Source organism: Castanea sativa, chromosome 9 (genome assembly GCF_040712315.1).
Source record: "Castanea sativa cultivar Marrone di Chiusa Pesio chromosome 9, ASM4071231v1".
Classification (NCBI taxonomy): Eukaryota; Viridiplantae; Streptophyta; class Magnoliopsida; order Fagales; family Fagaceae; genus Castanea; species Castanea sativa.
In genome coordinates, this window is record NC_134021.1 from 45,625,084 (window position 1) to 45,652,542 (window position 27,459).

Genomic DNA, 27,459 nt, shown 5'->3' on the forward strand with positions numbered 1-27,459 from the left:
TTTACATAAAACTAAATAAACAAAGAAAAAACAGTAACACAATTAATTAGTTTTTAATTTTTGGATAATCAAAATTAAAAGCAATACACAGTTAAGCTAGAACTAAAATCATAATATAAAGAACTTTTCAGCTCTTGAAAAATTAAATCAAGAGAGACTCTCATCAGTCATCACTGGCTGGCCCAACAGCCCTTTACTCACTCACACACTGGAACTCTAAGGTTCTCTTTTATATCTGCTTCAAAATAGGCTTCTTCTTTAACAACTTGGGCCTGGGCTTGATTTTTAAGCCCATTTAGCTCTCTCTCTCTCTCTCTCTCTCTCTCTCTCTCTCTCTCTCTCTCTATATATTTTTATTTCCTTTTACACATACATATATTCCTGAACCCTGACCCTAATTCCTAATTCAACTCTCTCTCTCTCTCTCTCTCTCTCTAAGACAAAATCCCCAGTTGGGACGCACGCTGTATCTCTCGCCCACAGCGAGCCTTTAACCATCTTTCTTGCCTAGGTACTCCTCCGCTCTCTCTCTCTCTCTCGATTGTCTTTTATTTATTTATTTAATATATGCTATAAATTGTTGTTGCATTTGAATCTTTATCAGTGACTTTCCAATGCTGTGTTCTGTTTGTTGAGAGATTTTAGTACAAGAATTTCTAACTTATTGGTCTCAAACAATATTTACGATGCCATGTACGAATTCGTGGCTTGAATATAATACAATAGAATACCCAATTTTGGGTGCGTTATGTGTAAACTTACCAACAACAAAAAAAAAAAAAGTAGCTTGGATAAAATGAGAACATGGGTTCTCTTGATTATGCATTTTTATTAAGTTTCTTGGCTTCCAAATGGAGTAACACATAGAATTGCGGCTTTAGGTGATTGGTGATGTGGGGATGAGGGGATCGGTGATTTGGGCGGAGACAAGTTGTTGGGCGGGGAGGGAGGGATGAATGTTATCTTTCTGCAGGCTGAAAATGTTTTCATGCCCCTTTTCAGTCCTTAAAACAGTGTTTTGCTGGGACAAAGTTTTGCCCCAAACACTCAAAATTGAGCAAAATGTTTTATAACAAAACGAAGGCACTTTAGTATTTGGTTTGTATAGGATGAATTAGACAGATTCACTTTATAATTATCAATATCAATAGGCCTCTAATCCTACCTGTTTTCAATTCCAAAGCCCAATTTCTTGTTGGCAAGCACAGTATGAGAGGTTTTTTGCTCAAAATTATAACCCACAATTCTCAGTTTACTTCGCCATGCAATTTGTTAATACAGAGTTTTGGCTGTTTTTGAAGGTGTTTTTTTTTTACTATCAAAATTTATAATGATATGTTTGAGTTATTTATGTCTAACTGTAATCATTAATCCCTTTGAAGCTATTGCTGTTTTAATGGAGGGAGGAGACAGCTTGTTAGATGCCATCTATGAAGAGGATAACTTAGAAGGCATTGATGATGTTGAGATGCTTGATGTTGAAGAAGGAGAGTTGGTGGAGCCCAATTTACATATTGAAAAGGGAAAAAGCAGTGGTGGAGATGTCAATTTAGAAATTCAAGGATCTCAAAGTAAAAATCGTGGGCTTCGGGCCAGAAAGAAGAAGAATAGGAGAAAGAAGGGTGGCTCAAGGCCAGTTACAGACATAAACAGGTAATGTTCTGCTAAAGTTGGAAGAAATGGTTTTGCTTTGTTTATATTAATGGAACTTCTGTCTTTATTTAGTTACTGCTTGTACATGGCTCCTTGATTCACATATATGTTTATAATATAGAATTTCATAATTCTAGTAAGCTTTTATGTCATTGCATATTGATTAAAGTATTATAGATTTGTTTCAATTTAATCCCATCACTTGTTCAGTGTTGTTCCCTTTGGCATGTTATGCATGATGACCAAATAATCTTGGCTACCTTTGTCTAATTTGTTTAGTGTTTTCAAGACTCAACTGCAAAACAATTCATTTATCATCCAATAGATATGCAATTTTTCTTCTTTGCTCCTGTTTTCATATGATGGAAGAATGTATTATCCGCTCTCTCACTTATGTTATCTGACCTAAGGTTTCCTTAGGGAATCTCCAATAGATAAGGCAAAACCTACTTTTATTTTTATTTTTCTCCCAAATTTGGAGAGCTAGCCAAATATGTTGCTCCAACAGACTTGCTAGTTGCTAGTTGCTAGTTGCTATCCACTAGGAAAATTCTGTAATTGCTACAGTCTCTCCAAATGTGGAGGGCCAATGTAGCTCTCTATGCTAATTTTCATCCATTATTTTTAGGTAAATTGCACTAAGAGTCGAGTTCAAATCTTCTGTCTCATTTTTCTTGTACCACTCTATATTCCACAAATTAAAACTTGACACATGACCACTTATTTAATTAAATTTTACTCTTTTGCGTTTCTTATTTCAGTTGCTCAAAATAAATATTAAAAAAACAAAAAACCCAAAACATCTCACTGCCGATCTTCCAGCACCAAAGTTCGCCAGTGGCACTAACAAAAGAACGCTGGCTACATCAACGCCGGCCATCCACCACTACCACCAACATTCATTTGGATTCCTATTATTTTGTCTGATCTCCAAGGCTCTTAAGCTTTCAGCTCCTATTTTTTGATCTAGATCTGCAAATTCAAGCCACAACGTGAAATGGGTCTCTCTGGAAGTTTGGCTCTTTATGGTTTATTGGGTGGGCTAAAATGTTGGTTGGTCATTTTTTCTGGTGGAGGTCTTATGTAAACATTAGTGGATTTTTGGTCTTTTGACTTGCTGAAACTTGTATGCGATTTGAAGAAGACAAGGAGGCAGTAGATATGGGTTACAGATTCGAAGAAGACAATGAGCTGGTTGTGTGGTCTTTTGGCAGAGGATAACTTCATTGATGACGCCAAAGACCTCTTATTAGTTCTCCCGGTGAGGATTGGTGGCGGTGAACCGGTGGCGGTAGCAATGGGGATCTGTTGTTGGGTCTTGGATTTTTTTTTTCTTTTTAATATTTATTTTGAGCAACTGAAATAAAGAAATGCAAAAAACTACTAATTTAATTAAATATGTTAACACGTGTCTAGTTTTTATTCGTGGAACATAGAGTGGTACAGAAAAAATGGGACAGAAGATTTGGACTCACTAAGAGTCTAAGACCCCCTTAACTTTTATGATGTTGCAATTAGAACCCCCTTAATTTACACCGATATGGTATGGTAACTTTGATACTGTACCAAATAAACCCCTTCTGTCAACGCCTTTTCAATGTCCTAGCAAAAAGATGATGTGGCAGCACAGGATTGAGAAAACAAAAAGCTTCAAGCTTTATTATTTTCTTCTTCTTATCCTACATTTTCCCAGCAACCAAACACAATTCATACACAAACTTGATAAAAAAAAAAAAAATTCACCTTCAGAATAGAAAATTTTCCAAGCAGCTGAATGCCTGAGAAAATGCTATTCAAGAAAAAAAAAATACTATTAAAAGAAAGCAACAATGTACTTTAGAAACCCACCTCCAAAACAACAAATCAAGCCCAAAGATCAATCCCAGAAAACGTAACAATAGAAAATTGAGCTAGGAACCTCACCACAACCACCTCTGGCAACACCACCACCACAACAGTCGCCACACACAAACTTGTCATGAAATTAATCATAAAAAATCAAAGCGCAGTTTGCAATTTCCAATTTCCACTAAACTCTCAAATCTACAATCTCAAAGATCAATGTGATTCAATCTAGAAAACAAAAAACAAGAAAAACCCTACCAATGGAAAGGTGGCTAGCTAAAATAGATCAGTTACTTTTTAGCTAAAATTTGGCTCACTCACTGGAGAATTGGAGATGCTGTTATATGCAATAAACATTGCAAATGACATAACAAATTTATAAAGATTTTTAAATTATTTTGTGCATTCAGTTTAGAAGGATTTTTAGTAGCTCATGCTTTGGTCCTGAAATTTCTTAACTTTCCCTTGCAGGTTTGTGTTAGATACGTGTAGGCGTTTGAAAGAGAGAAAATCATACATGGTATATACAGCTGTAGGTTGTTTGGGAGTTTCTGCATTAAATGATCTCGTCAAAGAGGTAATATACCCTTTCATGCAATCTAGTGCTTCATTCTCAGGAAAAGCATAATAGATCAATTATAATTAGCAGCAAAATGGTTTCTCTGAGTAAATGAAATTATTTGTCTTCAAGGTTAATTACATAAGAGAAACTTCATTCTATAACTTAACCCTGATATTATTGTTTGTTATTATTTGCCTTGGTATAGGCAATGTGGAATTATTTTCAGCTGCTTTCATTGTCTTCTTCAAATATTGAGTATGGTCCCCATTTGATTATTTGCCTTTGCTTGGTTCTCGTTCCTTTTAACCTTCTTCCCTCAGCTTTATAATTTTTATATCCATCCTTCCCTTGGTTATATGCCTTTGATGGGGTTCTCATTCCTGGCAACCTTCTTCACTTGTCTATATAATTTTAATATCCGTTCTCTTCTGACTCCTTGAATGCCGCTGGACCTTGTAATTGTTATTGGGTAAATGGTCTCTGCACTTGAGCTGCTTTGTGGATACCCTAAACTTCATTTTACTTCTTGAGCCATTTGCCGCTTCTTCTGGTGCTTCTTTAGATTGTAATATTAAGGGGAAAATAAATCCTTCGGTTTGGAGTCGACGAATATGATATGCTTGCTTCTTGTGAGGAAAGGTGAGAATTTTGATTGTGCTTGAATTTGGACCAGCCTAGGGCTGAAAATGCTTGCTAGCCAATCTTTTTAAGACCATACAACCTTTCGTAGTTTCTGATGCTCAATATTGTTTCCCTACCCTTGCAGATTTCTCTTGCAGAAGCCATTTTGCTCATTTCAGTCATGTGCTCTGAGCTGTATGTCCTCTGGCTGAAACACTTTGTGATTTGCTGTTTGTGTAGGTTGATGTCTTTTTTTCCCCTTGTTTTATCAGTCAGTATGCATGTAAAAATTAATTTCTCACGATAGGATTAAATATATTTGATATTCGTTTTTTGATTGAGAAATGTGTCAACTGAGTTTGCAAATCAGAAATTTCTCAAGTGAACCCAAACTTAAAAAAAAAAAAAAAAACTTTAGACTGAATTATCAATAATAAATAAATATTTTAGACTGTTAATTTGGAAGATCACCATTTTTTGATTGAAAGCATGTGTTAATTGTGTTTTCTAGTCAGAAATTCTTAATTTTCTCAAGTGAAACCACAGATTTGTTTCATAAATATATTATACTGTTCATTTGGAAGTGTTTTTTCTTTTGGGTTGTAGCTGATCATGTGGGCATACTATTACATATTGTGTTATTATCCTTTAGGCTGGTAATTTATTTGTGCGTTAATTGTTTTCTTCTTTTTCCTTTTTCCCTTCTCATTTGTTCATTATGTACATTCCATTGAATCTTCTACAACGTGATTGTAGCAACTGTTTAGACTTTAGAAGAAGTGAGGACTAGATAGACCATTGACTTAGAGAAAAAGATCCTTATAAATCAATGGATTTAGAGTTTTTCAGAAGTTGCTGTGTGCGTGTGTGTGTTTTTCAAGGCTAGTAGTGTGTATAAGTTGGAATAGGAGTATGAATTTACATTATGCACGTTACATGTTATGCTGTGCTTAGGCAATGGCCTATATTGAAACATTGCTTAGCCTTGCTCAATAGCTTTTGGGCAATCATGATTGAGTGCTATGCAGGGACAGCTGACTGAAATTTTCTATCATTAACATATTTTACCTATTTTACAATGTAGAAAGAGGGCATATCTTTTTTGAAGTAATTAAATCTTATAACTAGTCTCTACTTATCAAAAAAAAAAATCTTATAACAGTCTTTTTGTATTTGCGATCCTGATTGCTTGTAGGTATTTGATACTTGAGGAAAGGGTCTGCTGACTCTTAATATTGTTACAGTCGTTCTCTCTTACTTTCCCCCAGTACATACCCCTGTGCAGTTCAGTTATCTTTTACTGATTGTGAGATTTTCAGGTGGATGCAATTCAGGCTTGTGGAGGTCAGATGACTGCTGATGGCAGTCGCTGTCGAAATGGTGGTGGCATATTATGGAATATCATCAAAGCACGAGAACCAACCGCCTACAAAGAGATAATGAAAAAAGTGCAGGAGTTTGAGGCAAATAACCTTCCTTTATGTCATAACCTTCTTTCATTGGCTGCATTTTATTATTCCTGAATATAAAATTACAATATTGCAACAGCTTTCATAATGATTTTTGATGTGAATATAAAGTGCTGATTTTTTTTTTAATCATTATGCAGAAGCAATTCAAGCCATCAAATAATAGAAGAGGAGGGGAGCCAAAGAAGGAAGGTAATTCACCAGGAACCACCCATTCATTTGCGGAAGGTACTCCTGCCGCTTTTTCAGATAATTCCCAGCCAATATCTCAGATGCAAAATGAGCAGACAAATACTAGTGGTATTGAACAAGTGTCTGTTCGTGATAGACTAAGGATCCCAGTCTCTTATGATGATGACCTTCTTGGAGAGGATATGAAGGGTGATGCAGCTTGATTTTTGGATCGTACGAACTTTATATGGCTTGGTATTGTAGGTTTCATTCCCAGATGAGGTGCCAGATTATTGTGGTGTTTATACCATAGTTGGAACAGAATGTTCCAACCCATTTCCATTTGGGTGGGGATGGGGGATATTCCTTGTTTTGTACTAGAGAGGTTGCTGCAGTATTGATGATATAGGATTTTGTTTTAAAAAAAAAATTCCAATAGAATCTCAATTGAAGAATGATCCTAATCACCAATTTTTGTGATGTATTCATTGATTTATACCCACTAAGCCTTTTTGATGGTGGATTGTTTGTGATTTATTCAATTGATTCTCTTGCTACTCTTTGTTATTTTGGATGAATATGTATTATCTTGTTACTCAACAAGTACTGAAAGTAGTTGTTGTGTATTCCTTTTCCACTCATCTAGTTTTGTTATCCTCAGTCGTTGCCTGGATTGTACAGTTTTAGATAACTCAAGATTGTGCCAAGGCCAAACCATACAGGAATGGCCATAATTAGAGGAAGAAAGGCTGTTAGTTCAGGGCAGGGGCAAAACTTAGCAATGTAGTTGTTATTCCTTTTCAATTCTTATTGATAATACTATTGGTGTTGCATTTGTCAATGTGGTTGTGTTTGAATTTAATTGTGGAATATCACCCAAGTTTTAGAACACAGTGAAAGTTAAGACTTAAGACCTGGCTTTAAGTAGGTGATCAACTGGATGTCAGTAACTCCATGTTTGGTGATTAGCCCCTTCCTATAATTTCATTCTTAAGCAATGTAGTCAAATAAACACAGACGAGATTCCCCCGAAACTAAACTAAAAACACAAATACAATTAGTCTGTTTTTTGGATGATCATAATTAAACCAATACAACGATACCTTTTTGTTTACCTCCTAACCCAAAAACCATAATAACTATAAACAACTTTTGTCAACAGCTCTTGAAATCCTATCCAACGGTTAGCTCCACACTCTCACTCTCACGGTTCTCTTCAATTTGCTTATCCTTCTTCTTTTGCAAGTTAGGCCAAGGCTTGATGGGCTTGGTCTAGAAACGATCCAAGAGAGAAGTCTAGAGGGGTTGTTTATAGGCCTATTGCATGATTTGTTTGCTACGAGTCACAAGGATGTGTGCATATTTGATGTTTGTTTGGCAACAGTTTATCTAGTTTTTTGATGAATTTTTTTTGTTGAAAGTACTTGTAACTTAAAAAATTACTAAAAGCTGAAGCTGACGTGAAACACTCCTAATATAAAAATTAAAAAAAAAACACACAACATTCTTTGATAAATAAGTTGAATCTTACAAGAATGATCCGCCTCTCTTGGCTAAAGAGAGTATACACAATTTCCAAAAAATTTATTAAAAAAAAAAAAATCACAACATTCTTTGATAAATAAGTTGAATCTTACAAGAATGATCAGCTTCCCTTGGCTAAGAGAGTTTACACAGTTTCCGCAAAAAAAAAAAAAAAAAAAAAAACAAACAAACAAACAAACAAACACTTCTCACGCATAGGTTACTCCTGGTGATCATGGCAGAGGGAATTTTTCAAGAGAGTCATTGCCATGATAAATACTGCTGCAGCAACTGTAACAAAGGGGTACTTGTACAGCAACGCCATGGCTGATTCCAGAGTCAATGTTGCGGCAACATCAAAGATTGTGTTGTATTTGGCAGGCCTAAGCAAGATGATTATAGAGACGGCATTGACTGTAAGAAATGCAGAGGCGAGTAACCCTGCAATTTCAGAAAATGCTTGTGGTCTATATGGGGTCACAGCCATTGCTGGGTTTGGAGCTGTTCCATCAGAAGAAAGGCCTAAATATTGAAGCCCTGTTCCAGAACTGAGAAAACAGACTGTAAACATAACTAAATAGCCCCCACACGATTTGAGAATGAAACACCCGTTATAATTTTCAAGAAAAGCAGTGCAGCAGCCAGGGTTTATGAGCAAAACTTGTATGGCTGCGGAGAGGATCACCCCAACAATATAGTAGATGATGTGAGCATAAGTGCCATGAATTCCAATTGTGTAAGCATAGAATTGGCTCTCAGTAAATATGCTCAAAGCACACAGAAAGCTTACCAAACCAATAAACAACCAGAACCTCCGACCCCAGCTCACTGGGTTTTGGGTATTACTATTAACAGAACGTGGGTTGGGACCATCCATAGTGATATCAAGCACTGCTGGATTGTCCTTAACTCTTCTTGGCAAGGGTTGATCAGAAGGCGCTTTCATTGAGACAGGATTCATGAGAAAAATACACACAGGTTATAGAAAGAGAGAAAGGTTTGGGCTTGGAACTTGGGTTAGTTCTGTACATATATATATATACAAGCTCTTCGCCCTTAAGCCCTAAGGCATGAAATTTTTTTTTTTTTTTTTAATTCAAATTCTTCGCCTTAAGCCTTAAGGAGTGAAAATGATTTATTTTTTGATAGAAAAACTCTTCGCCTTAAGCCTTAAGGAGTGAAAGAAATTTCTTTGACTAAGAAATGAAATTTCCACCCACCTAACCTCCCCGGTCTCAAGGTCGGTGCGTTAAGCTTACGAGCAAAGAAGAGACTCTTCACCGGGTCCAGCGTCTGCAGGTTTTTTTTTTTTTTGGACAGCGCCTGTTGCACTGTTTATTGTCCATAAACCGTGCATTTAAGCTTTGAACGGTGTCAAGCATGTGAATAGTAATTTTTTTTAGTTATTATTTTTTTTTTTCAGTTTTCAGTAAAATAAGAGGTATCCAAACAGTACTAAGTGTGAACAGTACATTTTTTTTTTTATTGTTCTCTCAAATTTCTATAAGTTGTCATAAATAAATTATAAATTGCTACTCAATATTAAGACTAAAAACAAGACTTATAATAATGAATAACTATTTTTTATTTTTAAAATAGTTATTCATAAAAAATATTTATTTGAGTAGTGTCTAATTACTATGAACTTGCTAATTCTTGTTACACATAGTTTGTTATACACGGTCATATATACATTAAGTCAAAATTGAAAACGCAATTTTAGTTGTGCTTTATATACATAATATAAATTGTCTTACAAGAGTTGTTCCTTAAGGAATAAATCTATAAGATTAGTGCTTGATTTGGCAAATGTCTTGTAACTTTTCAAATTAGCTTTTCCCCTTCCCCTGTGAATAAGTTAAAAAAAAAAATAATGACAATTATTTAAAAGAAAAAAAAAAAAAAAGAGAAACAGAGCAAATGTCTTCATTTTCAATTGTTTTAGGCATAATTTGGATTTTAGGGGAGCTGGGCTTTGGTTTTAATCAGGATCTGGTTCGGTTTACTGAGCTAGGCCAGAAGGTTTTTTTTTTTTTTTTGAGGAACTTGTAAGGATTTAGGGCTTAAATTTCAATTATAAAAATTCAATCCATTACTTTTGAATTGGATTGGATTATTTCTAAATAAAGTGAGTGAATGGCAATATTATATATAATAAATCATAATCCGTTTACTAAGTGGATGTGTACATGGCTGCCAATTCCTAATGTGTAGCCATATTTTAATTGCATCTAAGATTTTAACAATGATCAATTATTCACTAAAATAAAAATATATAATTTTAATAATAGCATGCAAATATAAGATTTTATAATGCAATTACAAAGTTAATTAGCATGATAAACATATAATTTATGTTTTATTTATTGATGATAACAAATTTATCTACACATTCAATTAATTTTTGTGTCCTACTTTTTTTTTTATTATTGGTTTTTAAATATCCAGATCCAGATTTTTATAATTAGAAATTCATAATTGAAAAAGAATTACCAAAAAGATAAATACCATGCAAAATTTGAAATTATAACAAAATAAAATTTTCTCCAGCTGATACACAAGACTAAGTTGGACATAGTTTATAGTTATACTTTCTCCAGCTGTACCAAATAAAATAATATTGAAAGAATGGATATAGAGCAATAGCCACCTGATTTATCAAATCCATTATTGTAGCTTCGCTTACCCAGATTGTGTCACTAATTTCAACCTTCATAAATAAATGTAAACAGAATTACTTAAAATCAAATCAAATTAATTAATAATAACTAGCACCAATCATGCATAAAACATGAATTATAAAAAATAAAAATAAAAATAATGAACAAATAAGAGAGAGGGAACAGGTTTGGGTGGCAATTGGCTTTGCATGGTGGCAGCCACGGCGGCTTATGGTGACCAGTTGGAGTATGGACCGAGTTTCGTATTTGAATGAGGAGGATGGTTGGCAATGGGATTTTGTAGTTGTTTCAAACAACTGAAGCCTCATTTATTTAGAAGTATGAAGTGATTGAGAATCTGTTGCTTTTCACTTTTCAGAGTTGCTTTGCTTTACAAAGAGGTTTTCTTTGCTTCGCTTGATTATTTTATTTTAATATTCTTTGCTTTGCTTAGCAGCTAAGTTTTGCAAATGCCAAAATTCATGAGTAGGGATGACAACAGGTGACACGGGCCGAAGGATGGGGTTTTCAACTCTTTGCCCTCGTCCCACATGATTTTGTCTTACTCTATTCCTGCCATACTCTGCATGACGGGGAAAATTTTTCTTGCTCCCATCCCTGCCCTGCAAAGTCTTGCCTCATCTCATAAAACTCTACTTCTTGTTGATTTGCTCAAAATTATTATAATTTTTTTTAATAAAACTTGTTTTATCAATAAAAATATATTTGAAATTACAAATAAATTTATCCCATCAAATCAAACTAATTTTTAGCAAAAACTAAATAATATTATCCAAGTTCTTAACAAGACAATATCACAATAAAACAAAAATCTCATAATACAAAATTAATGATTCAATGGAATATAAATTTGTTTCTAATATGTAATAGTTGATAAGCTAATAATATATTTGCTTAAATAGTAGGCTTTTAGAGTATGAAAATTTTACAATTTAACCCTTATCAACGCAGGGCGGGGCAGGGATGGGGCAAGTCGAGTCGAGGTGGGTCTAAAAAGTTTAAACTCATCCCCTCCTTGCCCCGTGGTGTGGGGCTAAAATCTGGTCTCATTCCTGCCCCACCACCTTTGCAGGGCAGGGAAAATCCCGCACGAGACGAAGTGGGGAAGGACGGGTCAAACGAGGTGAGACAAAATTGCTATCCCTATTTGTGACCTAGTTTTGTCAACAAAAAAAAAATATTCGTGACGTGGTGTATTTATAGTAACATGCCAATGATTAGAAATTGTCATATGTAGTTGTGATTAATATCAAAATTCAATTAAGTTTTTAAACTTTATTTTCATTCAATTGAGTCATTTAATTAAGTTTTCAATTTATTCAATTAAAGTCTCCCACTTAACTTAAGTTATGACATCTTGATCATGCTCCAAATTGCTATTTATCCTTTTTCAGAGTACCTTTCTTTTGAAGCCACAATTCACAATCTATATCTTCGTGAGTAATCCTCCCACACAAGTAACAAAAATTCGATAGCCATTCAATACTTTAGGTTTGCCATCCTAGCATAACATCATTTTCCCAAATCTTTTGTACTCTGCAAAGAGGTTTTGTAAGTCGATGAAGACTCTCGCCCTATGATTATTCCCACCACATATGTCCTCCTCTGGATCATCTACTCGCCCTAAGAATTCCACAAGCGGCTAGGGTATTTTGGTGAGCAACCCTAATCGCCAAAGAAACCTTTTAAATAATATTGTTGGTGTTGAATTAGTTATGTATCTAAATTTAATTGAGAAATATTAGGTATTGCATCCAAAATATTTTTTTTCTTTTACAGCTATAATTCAAAAAAGTTACGGGCCCCTCCAAAAAAATGTAACTGGCCCCCCAATTAACTTTAAGATCTACTTAGTCCAATAGGTAATGACCCAAAGTCCTAAAAAAAGTAGCTAGTCCTTCAAATTCTCCAAAAGATATGTAGTCAATCCCATGGACTAACTCCCTCTATCCAAATGCATCATTGACGGCCCATTTGTCCAATTTTTTTTAAACCTTTAGTGTTACAGAACCAGCACAGACCATAGTGCACATTGCCCCCATTTTTTTCTTCTTCTCAACTCCCATGTCAACACAACCTATGACAAGCCGATATGTCATGTTCATGATGATAAATATGTCAATGAATCCTTTTTTTTTTCTTTTCGTGTTCATGTCTTCTCTTTGCTAAACTATTACAATGAGTTTTCTTGTCTCTCTCTCTCTCTCAACAATCATCATCATTTTTTTTTCTTTTATGGGTATTTCTTTCAAGTTTGTTTTATGAATAGGCTTTATTTATTAAGAGTTGGTTGTTTAATATTCATCATCATAACTTCCATTTAAAGCTTCAATTTCAACATTATGAGCTCAATGTGAGAAAACATCCCGATTGTTAGAATGTGGATACAATATCTAAGCTATGTAGGGGATTAGCAATTTCAAGAAAGTCTAAAATCTATCATTTGATTGATAGATTGATTCATCATTTAAGTTATGAAACTTGTAAAAACAAACTTGGCAATAGATTGGAGGAAGAGTTTTAGCTAATAATATGATAATTTATATAGAAAAAAAATTGCTGGGAATTTCACCTTGGAGATGATGATGGGTGAATTTGATTCCATAAAAAATCATCATCAGAAATAAATTTGATGTGAAATATTCTTTTTTGTATGTTTTCGTATATGTTTATAGTGAGTTTTTGTATGTTTATTAGTGTATATAAGAATATAAGTATATATCAAATATTGAATAGAATTATGAATTATGTTTATTATATCAATATTGCTAGCTACGCCTTTGCATTTAATAAGTTTTACAAAATGAGGTATCACAATTGAAGACTTGGCTTTATCTAAGTGGTTAAGTGAATGCCGGTAACTCCATTTTTGGTAATTGGCCCCTTCCTAAGAGCATTCTCATCAAAGATTGTAAATGCTCTGATATGCTATTTTTATAGCTTCAAGCAATAAAACGTGCTCCATCAAAGAAGGCTAATGTTAAATTTTTTTACACCAAGCTACAGTCCGTTGCTATCTCTAGCAGTGCACTGTAACTGAGTGTCAAACCCAAATATTATATTTTAATCCCCACACGTGCCCTCTCTCTTTCTCACACGTGATTTCCATCTTTCTCTCTCTTGGTTCTCCCTTAACCCACACCTCATCAGTTTTCATGCTACCTTCTTTTTTTTTTTTTGGGTTCTCCCTCAACCCAAGCTCTTCTCTTCTCTCTATGGCCGAACCCAAAAACCCAAGCTTGAGTCAGCGTTCTTAAGGCGTCATTCTTGAGTTGGTGTGGTTAGTGTTCTTGGCTGGGGTTGAGATTGAAGAGGCTGTAGTGGGTTTTGGCTGCAGTTTTGTGGTGGGTTCAGATTGGGTTTTGTGGTGGATTTTAGGTGGTGGCTTGGGTTTCGATTTTACAGTAGGTAGTAGCTTAGTGGTGGATGTTGTTGTGGTTTTGAGCTTGTTATTACGGTGGCAGTGATTGTTGTGATTGTGGCTGTGACAATGGTGGCTAGTGGTAGTAGGTGTGGGTGTGGGTGTGGGTGAGTTTGATTTGATTTTGGGCCTTGATTTGGTTTTGGGATTGTGTTTTGGTTTTGGTTTTGATTTATTTTATTTTGGTGGTTGGGGGTTGAGGTTGTGGTTGGTGGTGGTGGCTGTGGCTGTGGCTATAGGCAATGGTGGTAGTGGGTGTTGATTGTGGCTGTGGGTTTGCTGGTAGTGAAAGAGATGAGAATGAGACTAAAAAATAATAAAAATTTAATGAAGTGGTAAAAATTATAAAATCTTTGATGTTGGGTGTATTGTAAAGTGAGTTGTTAAAATTGATAAAGTAGATTTTTGAGATGCTAAATGCTAAATTTTTTGAAATCTTTGATGAGAAACTCTAAGATTTTATTTTTAAGCAATTTAAGGGGCTGTTTGGTTGTGTATTTTGAACAATAGTTTTCAGTGTTTAAACAATATTATATGTAATTTTACATATTTTTTCATCTACACGTATTTTCAAAAAATATAAATAATATTACTAGAACAACATTACTAAACGCCCCCTAGTAAAATAAACACTACATGACTCCCATATATTAATTGAAACTAAATTGAACTAAACAAGAAAAACACGAATACAAAGATTAGTTTTTTTGGATAATCAAAATTAAAACCAACACACATTTCTCTTTTCGTTTTAGTCAAACAATACAATCAAAACAATAGAACTTTTGTCAACTCTTGAAATCCAATAGTTCCTCCCTCTCACTCTCACTCTCCCTCTCCTTCTTCTCTTCAATCTGCATAGCCTTCTTCTTTTCCAACTTAGGCCTAGGCTTGATGGGCTTGGTCAAGTACCAAGCTTGCAATCTAACCAAGTCCCTCAAAACCCGCAACAATTGGGCCTCGATGTAGAGCCCATTAGGCTCAATAACCCTGAGAGCCCTAGCCACTGCCTCTATGGTACTCACGCACCCACCACACAACTCCTTCCTCATAATCAACTCCGAATCTGAATCATAAATACTCCGACCCCTAGGAGTGTGCATGAGTCAAGTTGGGTTTGGTTGAACTCATGAGTTGGACAATTTTTTTTATTATTATTATATTAAGCAGAAAAAATATAAATATACATATATTAAAAAAAACCTAAAGATTAGTATCAATGTAACTCCTTAAAGGAAAACAACACTAATCACTAAATAACAATAGTAATTTATTAGAGTTTGTGTGAACTAATTGGTTTTTATATAGGCTACGAAGAGCTGATTATTTAAAAAAATTATTAATTATATAATATATATATATATATATATTAAATATATAGGTGGGTCGGGTTGGGTATGGCAAGTTTGGAATTTTATGACCCAAACTCAACCCAACCTGTTATTAAAAAAAAAAATTGTAACCCAATCCAACCCACCAAGCCCTAAACTGACCCAACTTGGCGGGTTGGATTAGATTTGGTGGGTTGGTTGCACACCCCTATCGACCACCTACACTCTCGTCGTACCCTTCCAAACAAATCCGACTCACGAACCTCAATAAGTACTCTTCACTCGCCCTCACCATCTCCCTCGCGTGCTTCCACGTCGCATTGAACATGATCAAAACGACATTCTCATCGTCGTTGTCATCTTGGGGTTGGGGTTGGGATTGGGTAGAGTGAAAGCGGGTGAGGAAGGGGTTGGAGGGAAGAGATAGACGGCGGGTGGGGGTTGGTCAAGGAGAGAGGCCTGGGCGGAGGCAATTGAAGCCACCAAATAATAGACGAGGAGGGGAGCCAAAGAAGGAAGGTAATTCACCAGGAACCACCCATTCAATTGCGGAGGTTACTCCTGCCATTTTTTCGGATAATTCTCAATCAATATTTCAGATGCAAAATGAGCAGACAAATATTGGTGGTATTGAACGAGTGTCTGTTCGTGATAGACTAAGGATCCTAGTCTCTTATGATGATGACCTTGGAGAGGATACGAAGGATGATGCAGCTTGATTTTTGGATCATACGAACTTTATATGGCTTGGTATTGTAGGTTTCATTCCCAGATGAGGTGCCAGATTATTGTGGTGCTTATGCCATAGATGAAACAAAATGTTCCAACCCATTTCCATTTGGGTGGCGATGGGGGATATTCCTTGTTTTGTACAAGAGAGGTTGCTGCATCATCCAATGGGGAAATTTTCTTTTAAAAGAAAATTTCCAATAGAATCTCAATTGAAGAATGATACTAATCACCATTTTTTTGTGATGTATTCATTGTTTATACCCACTAAGCCTTTTTGATGGAGGATTGTTCGTGATTTATTCAATTGATTCTCTTGCTACTCTTTGTTATTTTGGATGAATATATATTATCTTGTTACTCAACAAGTACTGAAAGCAATTTTTGTGTATTCCTTTTCCACTCAACTAGTTTTGTTATCCTCAGTTGTTGCCCGGATTGTACAGTTTCAGATAACTCAAGATTGTGCCAAGCACAAACCATACCAGGAATGGCCATAATTAGAGGAAGAAAGGCCGTTAGTTCAGGGCAGGGGCAAAACTTAGCAATGTAGTTGTTATTCCTTTCAATTCTTATTGATAAAGATAATACTATTGGTGTTGCATTTGTCAATGTGGTTGTGTTTGAATTTAATTGTGGAATATCACCCAAGTTTTAGAACGCAGTGAAGGTTAAGACTTAAGACTTGGCTTTAAGTGGGTGACCAACTGGATGTCAGTACCTCCATTTTTGGTGATTGGGCCCTTCCTATAATTTCATTCTTAAGCAATCTAGTCAAATAAACACAAACTTGATTCCCCCGAAACTAAACTAAAAACACAAATACAATTAGTCTGTTTTTTGGATGATCATAATTAAAACCAATACAACGATTCCTTTTTGTTTACCTCCTAACCCAAAAACCATAATAACTATAAACAACTTTTGTCATCAGCTCTTGAAATCCTATCCAACAGTTAGCTCCACACTCTCGTCCTCACGGTTCTCTTTAATCTGCTTATCCAACATTCTTTGATAAATAAGTTGAGATCTTACAAGAATGATCAGCCTCTCTTAGCTAAGGCATTAGTATTTGCCCAATTTCAAAGAAATAGATAAATTTTAAAAGAGTATACATAATTACCAAAAAATTTATTAAAAAAAAAAAACACTTCTCATGCATAGGTTATGAAAAGCAAAGCAATGCAAGGAAGGAAGAAGAAAAGAAACAAAGAATAACTGGAGAAAAGGATTTGATGGAAATGAAATTCTATCATTCTTCATTACTATAATTTTGGTACAAGCTGTCAATTAAGCCCCAATATATAAAAACCATAAGCACCTCCGAGTGTGGAACAAACAACACCTTCTCACCTGTTAAAGGCCTTGTAGTTGAATTGACAATTCTCCATATTTACAAATTTCTTGCGGGGCGGGGGAAGGATCGAGTAATTATTTCTCCAAAAAAAAAAAAAAAACACCTTCTCACCTAAATTAAGCTATTTGCAGTTTTGCCTAGTCATCAACAACTTTGTCATCAGCAGGTCGTTTACCAGCAGCTTTGGGGCCCAGGATGTGGGTTGAAATTTCATTTCTTAGCTTCCGTTTTGACAATATTATTTTTGCCTATTTATTTTATTATTTAGTTTATTTTTGCTATTATTTATAAAAATTACTACATTTTTTGGTATTATTCATGAATTTTACTATACTATTTCCATTAACTTTTATCCTTAACTATAGTACTTTCAACATAAAATTTTCAATTTCAACAAAATAAGCGGAGCTTAAGATTTTTTTTTTTTTAAAAAAAAAAAATTTAGAATGAGCTCAAAAAGACTCTTATCAGTCAAAGAAATTTCTTTCACTCCTTAAAAGCTTATAAGGCGAAGAGTTTGTACTAAAAATGATTATGTAAAAAAAAGAAGATGTGGTCCCCATAAAAGAATAGATACAATGTGCATAATACGGAGGGAAGTTTCTGCGAAATTTCGCCAGAAAGACTTTTTTTTTTTTATATAGAAAAAAGTCTTTCTGGCGATTATTCCTCCTAATAATTTTCCCAAGCCATGCACGTACTCTTTTGTCATCTTATCCTCTCTCTCTTTCTACAAAGAATCTCCATGCTCGAACTGTTCAGCTTTTTTGACAAATCCTTCTCTCCATCTCTATAACTAATTTCTATGTTTTTGCGATCTTGATTGCTTGTAGGTATTTGATACTTGAGGAAAGGGTCTGCTGACTCTTAACATTGTTACAGTTGTTCTCTTTTACTTTCCCCCAGTACATATTCCTGTGCAGTTCAGTTATCTTTTGCTGTTTGTGAGATTTTCAGGTGGATGTAATTCAGGATTGTGGAGGTCAGATGACTGCTGATGGCAGCCGCTGTCGAAATGGTGGTGGCATATTATGGAATATCATTAAATCGCGAGAACCAAAAGCCTACAAAGAGATAATGAAAAAAGTGCAGGAGTTTTGAGGCAAATAACCTTCCTTTATGTCATAACCTTCTTTCATTGGCTGCATTTTATTATTCCCGAATATAAAATTACAATATCACAACAGCTTTCATGATGATTTTTGAAGTGAATATAAAGTGCTGACTTTTTTTTTTTTTAATCATTATGCAGAAGCAATTCAAGCCACCAAATAATAGACGAGGAGGGGAGCCAAAGAAGGAAGGTAATTCACCAGGAACCACCCATTCATTTGCGGAAGGTACTCCTGCCACTTTTTCGGATAATTCCCAGCCAATATCTCAGATGCAAAATGTGCAGACAAATACTGGTGGTATTGAACTAGTGTCTGTTCGTGATAAACTAAGGATCCCAGTCTCTTATGATGATGACCTTCTTGGAGAGGATATGAAGGGTGATGCAGCTTGATTTTTGGATCATATGAACTTTATGGCTTGGTATTGTAGGTTTCATTCCCAGATGAGGTGCCAGATTATTGTGGTGTTTATGCCATAGATGAAACAAAATGTTCCAACCCATTTCCATTTGGGTGGGGATGGGGGATATTCCATGTTTTGTACAAGAGAGGCTGCTGCAGTATCGATGATATTGGATTTTGTTTTAAAAGAAAATTTCCAATAGAATCTCAGTTGAAGAATGATCCTAATCACCATTTTTTGTGATGTATTCATTGTTTTATACCCTAAGCCTTTTTGATGGTGGATTGTTCATGATTTATTCAATTGATTCTCTTGCTACTCTTTGTTAGTTTGGATGAATATATATTATCTTGTTACTCAACAAGTACTCAAAGCAATTGTTGTGTATTCCTTTTCCACTCAACTAGTTTTGTTATCCTCAATTGTTGTCCGGATTGTACAGTTTCAGATAACTCAAGATTGTGCCAAGGACAAACCATACCAAGAATGGCCATAATTAGAGGAAGAAAGGCTGTTAGTTCAGGGCAGGGGTAAAGATAATACTATTGGTGTTGCATTTGTTAATGCGGTTGTGTTTGAATTTAATTGTGGAATCTCACCCAAGTTTTAGAACGCAGTGAAGGTTAAGACTTAAGACCTAGCTTTAAGTGGGTGATCAACTGGATGTCAGTAACTCCATTTTTGGTGGTTGGCCCCTTCCTATAATTTCATTCTTAAGCAATCTAGTCAAATAAACACAAACGTGATTCCCCCGAAACTAAATTAAAAACACAAATACAATTAGTCTGTTTTTTGGATGGTCATATTTTAAACCAATACAACGATTTCTTTTCGTTTACCTCCTAACCCAAAAAACTATAATAACTATAAACAATTGTTGTCATCAGCTCTTGAAATCCTATCCAACAGTTAGCTCCACACTCTCACTCTCACTCTCACGGTTCTCTACTTCTCTTTAATATGCTTATCCGACATTCTTTGATAAATAAGTTGAGATCTTACAAGAATGATCAACCTCTCTTGGCTAAGGCATCAGTATTTGCCCAATTTCAAAGAAATAGATAAATTTTAAAAGAGTACACATAATTACCAAAAAATTTATTTAAAAAAAAAAAAAACACTTCTCATGCATAGGTTACATCTGGTGATTACAGCAGAGGAAAATTTTCAAGCTAAATTAAGCCAGCTTTGCCATCAGCAGGTGGTTTACCAGCAGCTTTTCCATCAGCAGGTGGTTTACCTGCAGCTTTGTCATCAGCCTTTACAACTGGATCACAGCAGAGGAAATCTTTCCAGAGAGTCATTGCCAAGATAAATACTGCTGCAGCAACTGTAAGATTGGGGTGCTTGTACAACAACGCAATGGCTGATTCCATAGTCAATGCTGCGGTAACTTCAAAGAATGCGTTGTATTCGGCAGGCCTAAGCAAGATGATTATAGAGAGGGCATTGACTGTAAGAAGTGCAGAGGCTAGTAACCCTGCAATTTCAGAAAAGGCTTGTGATCTATATGGGGTCACAGCCACTGCTCGGCTTGGTGATGTTTCATCAGAAGAATGGCCTAAATATGTAAGCCCTGTTCCAGAACTGAGAAAACAGATTGTAAACATGAATAAATAGCCCCCACACGATTTGAGAATGAACCACCGTTCATACACTTCAAGAAAAGCTTTGCAGTAGTCAGGTTGTATGAGTAAAACTTGTATGGCGGAGGAGAGGGTCGCCCCGACAACATAGTAGATGATGTGAGCATAAGTGCCATGAATTCCAATTGTGTAAGCATAGAATTGGCTTTCAGTAAATATGCCTAAAGCACACAGAAAGCTTGCCAAACCAAGAAACAACCAGAACCTCCGACAACAGCTCACCTGGGTACTCCTATAAGCAGAACTTGCGTTGGGAGTACCCCTAGTGATAGGCAAGGGTTGACTAGAACTCGCTCCCATAGAGATAGGATTCTTGAGAATATACACAGGTTATAGAAAGAGAGAAAGGGTTTTTTTTTTTTTGAGAATGAAGTGAGAAAGGGTTAGTTCCACACAAACTCTTTGAAGTGAAATTTATACGAATAAGAAATGAAATTTCCAGAGGCCGGTGCGTTAAACTTACGCTAAGCTTAAGCTTCTTCTTTTTTTCTTCTTCTTCCTTATTTTTATTTATTTATTTTTTTTATTTTTTTTTGAGAATGAAATGAGAAAGGGTCAGTTCCACACAAACTCTTTTAAGTGAAAGAAATTTATTTGAATAAGAAATGAAATTTCCAAGGCCGGTGCGTTAAACTTACGCTAAGCTTAAGCTTCTTTTTTTCTTCTTCTTCTTCCTCTCTCTTTCTTTTTCTTTTTTTTTTTTTCGTTTTCCTTGAATTGAAGCTGTTAATCGCTCTAAATGAGGTGAATGATTGATATGATTATACATTAAGCTTAATAATAATAAAAAAATGTATTACCATTTTTTTAACTTTCTCTCAAATTTCTGTAAGTTGTAATAAATAAATTATAAATTATAAATTATTATTCAATATTAAGACTAAAAAAAGACTATTTTATTAATCACAAGCAAATATAATAGGCATTTATTCCTAATTTACAAATTAGGAACATTCACTCTGATCTCGCTAAAATAATTATTGGAGTAGTGTCTATTATAATGTATAACTATTATTGTTGCACATAGCTTGTTATACATTGCTGTATATACATTTTGTCAAAACTGAAAACACAATTTCAACTGTGTGTTCTGTATACACAATGTATAATTATCACCACTCAAATAAAATTATCTTATAAGAGTTGCGCTATAAGGAATAAATCTCAAATATTAGTGCCTGATTTGGCAAATGTCTTGTAAGTTTTCAAATTACCTTTTCTCCTTCCCCTGTGAATAAGTTATAAAAAATAATAATAACAACAATAATAATAAAAAATAAAAATAAAAAAGGAGAAAGAGAGCAAATGTCTTATTTTTGAACTGTTTTAGGCATAATTTGGATTTTAGGGGAGCTGGGCTTTGGTTGGGTTTAATTTAGGTAAAGATACTGGGCTTGGTTTTAAGCAGGATCTGGCTCGGTTTACTGAGCTAGGTAAGAAGTTATTTAGAGTTGTTCTTTGAACTTGTAGGGATTTAGGGCTTAAAATTTAATCCATTACTTTTGAATTGGATTGGATTATTTCTAAATAAAGTGAATGAATGGAAATATTATATATAATAAATCATAATCCTTTTGCTAAGTGGATGTGTACATGGCTGCCAATTCCTAATGTATAGCCATATTTTAATTGCCTCTAAGATTTTAACAATGATCAATTAATCACTAAGATAAAAATATATAATTTTAATAATAGCATGCAAATATAAGATTTTATAATGCAATCACAACGTTAATTAGCATGATAAACATAAAATTTATGTTTTATTTGTTGATGATAACAAACTTATCTACACATCCAATTAATTTTTGTGTCCTACTTTTTTTTAATAGGTTTTTAAATATCCAGATCCAGATTTTTATAATTAGAAATTTATAATTGAAAAAGAATTACAAAAAAGATAAATACCATGCACGATTTGAGATTATAAAAAAATAAAATTTTCTCCAGCTGATACATAAGACTAAGTTGGACATAGTTTATAGTTATACTTTCTCCAGCTGTACCAAATAAAATAAAATTGAAAGAATAGATAGAGCAATAGCTACCTGATTTATCAAATGCATCATTGTAGCTTCGCTTACCCAGATTGTGTCACTAATTTCAACCTTCATAAAAAAATGTAAACAAAATCACTTAAAATCAAATTAAATTAATTAATAATAACTAGCATCAATCATATATAAAACATGAATTATAAATAATAATAATAATAATGAACAAATAAGAGAGAGGGAAGAGGTTTGGATGGCAATTGGCTTTGCATGGTGGCAGCCACGGCGGCTTATGGTGACCAGTTGGAGTATGGACCGAGCTTCGTATTTGAATGAGGAGGATGGTTGGCAATGGGATTTTGTAGTTGTTTCAAACAACTGAAGCCTCATTTATTTAGAAGTTTGAAGTGATTGAGAATCTGTCGCTTTTCACTTTTCGGAGTTGCTTTGCTTTACAAAGAGGTTTTCTTTGTTTCGCTTGATTATTTTATTTTAATATTCTTTGCTTTCGGCTAAGTTTTGCAAATGCCAAAATTCGTGACTAGGGATGACAACGGGAAGTGATTGAGAATCGGTTGCTTTTCACCTTTCAGAGATGCTTTGCTTTACAAAGACGCTTTCATTAGTTAGCTTGATTATTTATACTATTATTTAAAAGGTTGCTTCTATTTGGATCAAATTTTTTGTGTTCTAAAATATTTCTACAACCTTCGTTTAAGTAGGAGCAACACTTGAGGATAACAAAGTAAAAATATATATTTAACTCTCACCTAAAACATTTTCTACAAAAAAGATCACTCTCCCACTAACCCACTTCTTCAAGACAACTGTACGTTTGTTATTATTTTTTTCCTTTTAAAAAAATTTATCTTCAAATCATATTTTTTTTAAAACATCCTCAAGTTTTTCCCAAAAAAAAAAACTAAATAGATATATATATTACAATTTATTTAAGCTATTTTCTTAACTTCTTTTTAAAAATTAAAAACAGAAATCCTAATGAAAAAAAAAAAAAAAAACTCAACTTTTCTATCAAAAAAGTTATCTACCCTGTTTTTAAGGTTTATCCTTTAATTATTTTTTTATATTTTTTTTGGTTATCTATTTCATTTTTTTTTTAAACCCATGTCTAACTTCCCCTAAGTTGGATTTTTTTTTTTCACTCGTTTTTTTGTTATCTTTTTTTTTTTTTTTTTTCAAATCAATTCTTCTTTATTTATTATTTTTTATAATAATTATTTTTTTTAATTATAAAAGTTCTTTATTTTTCATACAATAAAACTATCACTATAACTTTTCATCTATATCCCTTAAATTTAGACACTACTACTCTCTTGTTGGTTTTCAAATTGCTAACCGTATCACCACAATTTGGTTGGATCATTTTTCTAAATGAAAACTCCCACTTAAAATACTATCTACAAAATAGGACCCCACTCCCAGTACACTCACGTTGATTTTCAAACTCAAATTGCTTCTTCTTCAGTTCTCCAATTCTCTCAATTCTGTTAATCCTCTTTTCACCATTATCATCATTTTTTCTATTTACTCTACTTAAATTTGCTCCTGCTCCATGGTATGTGTATGTCAATATGCTTTGGTCTTTTCTATTTGATTTTCTAATTCATGAACAACTTCTTATTTTCTAGAAACAAATCAAATATTTGTGTAAAATAGCCCTTATATTTCAACCTCACCATTAATTTCTTTCACATATTTCTTCAAGGAACGTGCATTGGGGTGCCTATCTTTAAGATTTTGGTATTTAAACTTCAAGAAACATGCACTGGGGTGTTTATCTTCAAAATTTTGGTATAACTTCAAGGAACTTGCACTGGGGTGTTGATCTTCAAGATTTTCGTGTGTTCTGTCCTCCATCTCCAACGAACTATTTGGACTTTGGACTTGAAGTGTAGTCAACAACAAAAACGTAAGTATCTTTTATGACCTCTATTTAGAACGCCTTATGCGTATTGAATTCTCTCTATTACGTTTACTTTTATGAGTTGTCAATTAATATTTACTTTCCTATATTTGGTTTCCTTTGTTATCATGATCCTTTCCACATCATTATCTTATCTTTAAAAAAAAAAAAAAACTCTTTCACGTCACGTTTTCTTATATTCCTATTTTTTTTTATAGGAATATTTCTATTGTTTTTTTTCAAATATAACTTCTTATATTCACCTTTTGAAGTCATATGGATGGTTTATTAGAACAAGAAATCATAAACAAAATCCAGCATATGACCATGGTAGCCAATAACTACTTGGACGAAGGTCGTCCCCACAAAGAGGTCATAGAGCTCATAGCCTTAAGATATACAGGAAAACTTCTGCAATGGTGAAATAACTGCCTAACAGAAGAATCTAAGGAAGATATCAAGCATGCTATCCAAAAAGATGAGGAAGGAACCCCCATCTTTGATAGCATTGACAGAGGAATTCCTGATGGAGTCAATACCTGGATCTACAAGTGGTATGAAGATGTCTTTACTACCCGAGTCATGCATAGAAGCGATTGTAACTCTCCATTTTGGAAGGAGAAGTTTATCAATGGCTTACCCACACTCTTTGGCCAGAAAGTCAAAGAAACCCTTTGCAGCCCCTTAGGTTTCATAGACTATGATAACCTAACCTATGGAGACATCTCTAGCACTATCAGAAGTGAAGGAATGAAGATGTACAGAGATTTGAAAATCCAAAGCCAAGCCAACAAAAACAATGCCAAGTACGAAGTAGGACAATTTTGTACACAGTATGGCTTACCCTTAGTTAACCCTTCCAAAAGGAAATCTAAGTACAGAGGAAAGGAATCCTCTAAGAAATCCCATAGGAAAAGGACAACAGCCAAGTATTATAGAAAACAGAAGTACAAGACTGATGATTTCTATAAGAAAGGAAAATCCAAGAGAACAGGAAAACCCATTCCACAAGCATCAGGAAAATGCTTCAATTGTGGAAAGAGAAGTCATTTCAGGAAAGAGTGTAGAGCTAAGGCCAAATTCCTTATCAACACCCTTGTCAATGACCAGCCCAGCAAGAATGAGATCTTTAAGTTGCTAAAACTAGACCACTCAGATAGCGAGTCATTCAATAGTGCTAGTGATCGAGAACTCCAACAGACGCACCAGTCTCCTCTGAACACTCTAGAGCATCCTCCAATACCTCTAGTGGCCCGGATGAACCCATACCATGCAAAGATAGTTGTTGTAAGAACAAAACTATCAATGTTCTCAGTAAGCAAAAAGAGCTTCTTCTAGACCTTATAGAAGCAATAGAAGACCCAATCATCAAAGCTCAGAAGCTTAGTTAATTCCATCAAACCTTAGTAAAGGAAATTAGTAAACCTAAACTAAGGATCTAGCAACCCAAAGTAGATTTAGAGAAAATCTACAATCGGTTCACCAAATCCAAGAAGGAAGTTATGGTCAACAACCTTCAAAAGGAAGTCAAGGAGACAAAATCAGAAATCAGAACCCTAAAACAAGAACTAACCATTCTTAGGGTTGATCATGGCCAAAATGATAGGTAGTGATTCCTTCACTATCTGTGATGAAAGGGTATAACAGACACATGAATGGGTTTCCTAAGATGACCCTAGCTGTCATATTTTTGACAAGGACAAATGTGGTCTTGAAACATATGTTATCCTGACAAACATGGGCTTTTGAGAGTTTATCAAGCCATCATCAGATCAACCAGTTTCTACAAATTAAATCATCTAACAAGTTGTGACTTAGATCAAAAGTCCTTTTGTTTCTATCAGGTGCTGGAGCACAATCCCATAGTGGGACAGGAACAACTGGATAACTATCCAGCCCTCCACCCACATAGTACTCATTAATGGACTAAGAGTTCTATTTAACTAATATCTTTGATCTCATTAAGTCTTTTAGTTAGATAATGATTAATAAATATTATTAACTTTTATGGACTATAAAATTAATCATATAGCCTTGCTTTTAATCAAAGTTTTAACATTTAGTCAAAAATAAGTGAAAATTCAAAATTCAATGCCTTCGATCGGTCGAAAGGAATTCTTGATCGATAGAAACTCGCAAAACTAAATTTTTTCAAAATTTTCAGGTAACCGTTTTTGGCATCTTCATTGTTCTTCCATCAAAAACATTTTTGATTTTATCAAAGAAGATTTACAGATTAAACTTTAAGGTTTTCAAGATCATTATCAAGAACCCTAATAATGTTAGACACTTTGAAAACATAATCCTAATCTCATTAGGAATAAATTTCATTAAACTAGCATTAACATATATAAAAATATATATAACGTAATAAAAACTCTTATTACATATAAAAATCCATATTATATTATATATAATATAATATACAAATTAATATATGTAATATATAATTATTACATTATATATATATATATATATATATATATATATATATATATATATATTAAAACTTACGGCTATCAAGAGCCATGATATGATATAACTACATGCCATATAATACGGCCAAACCATGCAATAATAGTCCAAGCCATGAAAGAAATTCCAGGGAATTACGTTCAAGCCATGCAAACCATGCATGAAGTCCAGGCCATGCATTGATGATTCACAAAAATGGAAGTTACAAAACAGTTATTTGAACAATCAATAACTACCATAAACAATGCAATCCGTACAGATTCATGGCAATCTATGATATAACATTCTATGATATATCATTGATGAATAACTACCAAAAAGCATTGCAATCCGTGGGCCATGAAACAAAAAACTTCCAAACCCGAAACAGTGACTTTACAAACAATTGCATTGTAAACTCATATATATTTATACACAGATTGGATGAAGCTTTATAATTTCCATTTAATCCCACTTGCAATATATTACAAACTAAGATTTCCATTCCATCCGTGCACTCTTGGTGTATTGCAAAACAATATATCGCATATATTGATCA

At 34.2% G+C, this 27,459-nt stretch overlaps 3 protein-coding genes and 1 pseudogene across 4 annotated transcripts; 1 reads left to right on the forward strand and 3 right to left on the reverse strand.

The window, feature by feature from the left end:
- Positions 1 to 364: 364 nt before the first annotated feature.
- Positions 365 to 19,148, forward strand: LOC142610889 (uncharacterized). 2 transcript variants are annotated; one of them, XM_075782865.1, is made up of 6 exons: positions 365 to 446; positions 477 to 511; positions 1,383 to 1,653; positions 3,970 to 4,075; positions 6,001 to 6,144; positions 18,617 to 19,148. In XM_075782865.1, the coding sequence occupies exons 3-6, from the start codon at positions 1,397 to 1,399 to the stop codon at positions 18,869 to 18,871; spliced, it is 762 nt and encodes a 253-aa protein (XP_075638980.1). In that variant the 5' UTR covers positions 365 to 446; positions 477 to 511; positions 1,383 to 1,396; the 3' UTR covers positions 18,872 to 19,148. The 2 variants fall into 2 exon arrangements, with proteins under 2 accessions (XP_075638980.1, XP_075638979.1); XM_075782864.1 differs by lacking the exon at positions 18,617 to 19,148 and adding an exon at positions 6,291 to 6,888.
- On the reverse strand, positions 7,915 to 10,857 carry LOC142609585 (uncharacterized). Its single transcript, XM_075781203.1, has 2 exons — positions 10,496 to 10,857; positions 7,915 to 9,692 (listed from the first exon to the last, which is right to left on the reverse strand). Exon 2 carries the CDS (start codon positions 8,804 to 8,806, stop codon positions 8,066 to 8,068), a length of 741 nt encoding a protein of 246 aa, XP_075637318.1. The 5' UTR covers positions 8,807 to 9,692; positions 10,496 to 10,857; the 3' UTR covers positions 7,915 to 8,065.
- Positions 14,736 to 15,846, reverse strand: LOC142610423 (tRNA-uridine aminocarboxypropyltransferase A-like; annotated as a pseudogene).
- A 778-nt stretch (positions 19,149 to 19,926) lies between the features above and the next one.
- Positions 19,927 to 22,908, reverse strand: LOC142609948 (uncharacterized). The gene is made up of 2 exons (XM_075781673.1): positions 22,577 to 22,908; positions 19,927 to 21,756 (listed from the first exon to the last, which is right to left on the reverse strand). Exon 2 carries the CDS (start codon positions 20,826 to 20,828, stop codon positions 20,055 to 20,057), a length of 774 nt encoding a protein of 257 aa, XP_075637788.1. The 5' UTR covers positions 20,829 to 21,756; positions 22,577 to 22,908; the 3' UTR covers positions 19,927 to 20,054.
- Positions 22,909 to 27,459: the final 4,551 nt, after the last annotated feature.

Coding starts and splice junctions, on each gene's coding strand:
- LOC142610889 (XM_075782865.1), top strand. CDS start 1,397: ATGGAGGGAGGAGACAGCTTGTTAGATGCCATCTATGAAGAGGATAAC. Junction 4,076..6,000: donor TAAATGATCTCGTCAAAGAG/GTAATATACCCT, acceptor TGAGATTTTCAG/GTGGATGCAATTCAGGCTTG. Junction 6,145..18,616: donor AAAAAGTGCAGGAGTTTGAG/GCAAATAACCTT, acceptor ATCATTATGCAG/AAGCAATTCAAGCCACCAAA.
- LOC142609585 (XM_075781203.1), bottom strand. CDS start 8,806: ATGAATCCTGTCTCAATGAAAGCGCCTTCTGATCAACCCTTGCCAAGA.
- LOC142609948 (XM_075781673.1), bottom strand. CDS start 20,828: ATGGGAGCGAGTTCTAGTCAACCCTTGCCTATCACTAGGGGTACTCCC.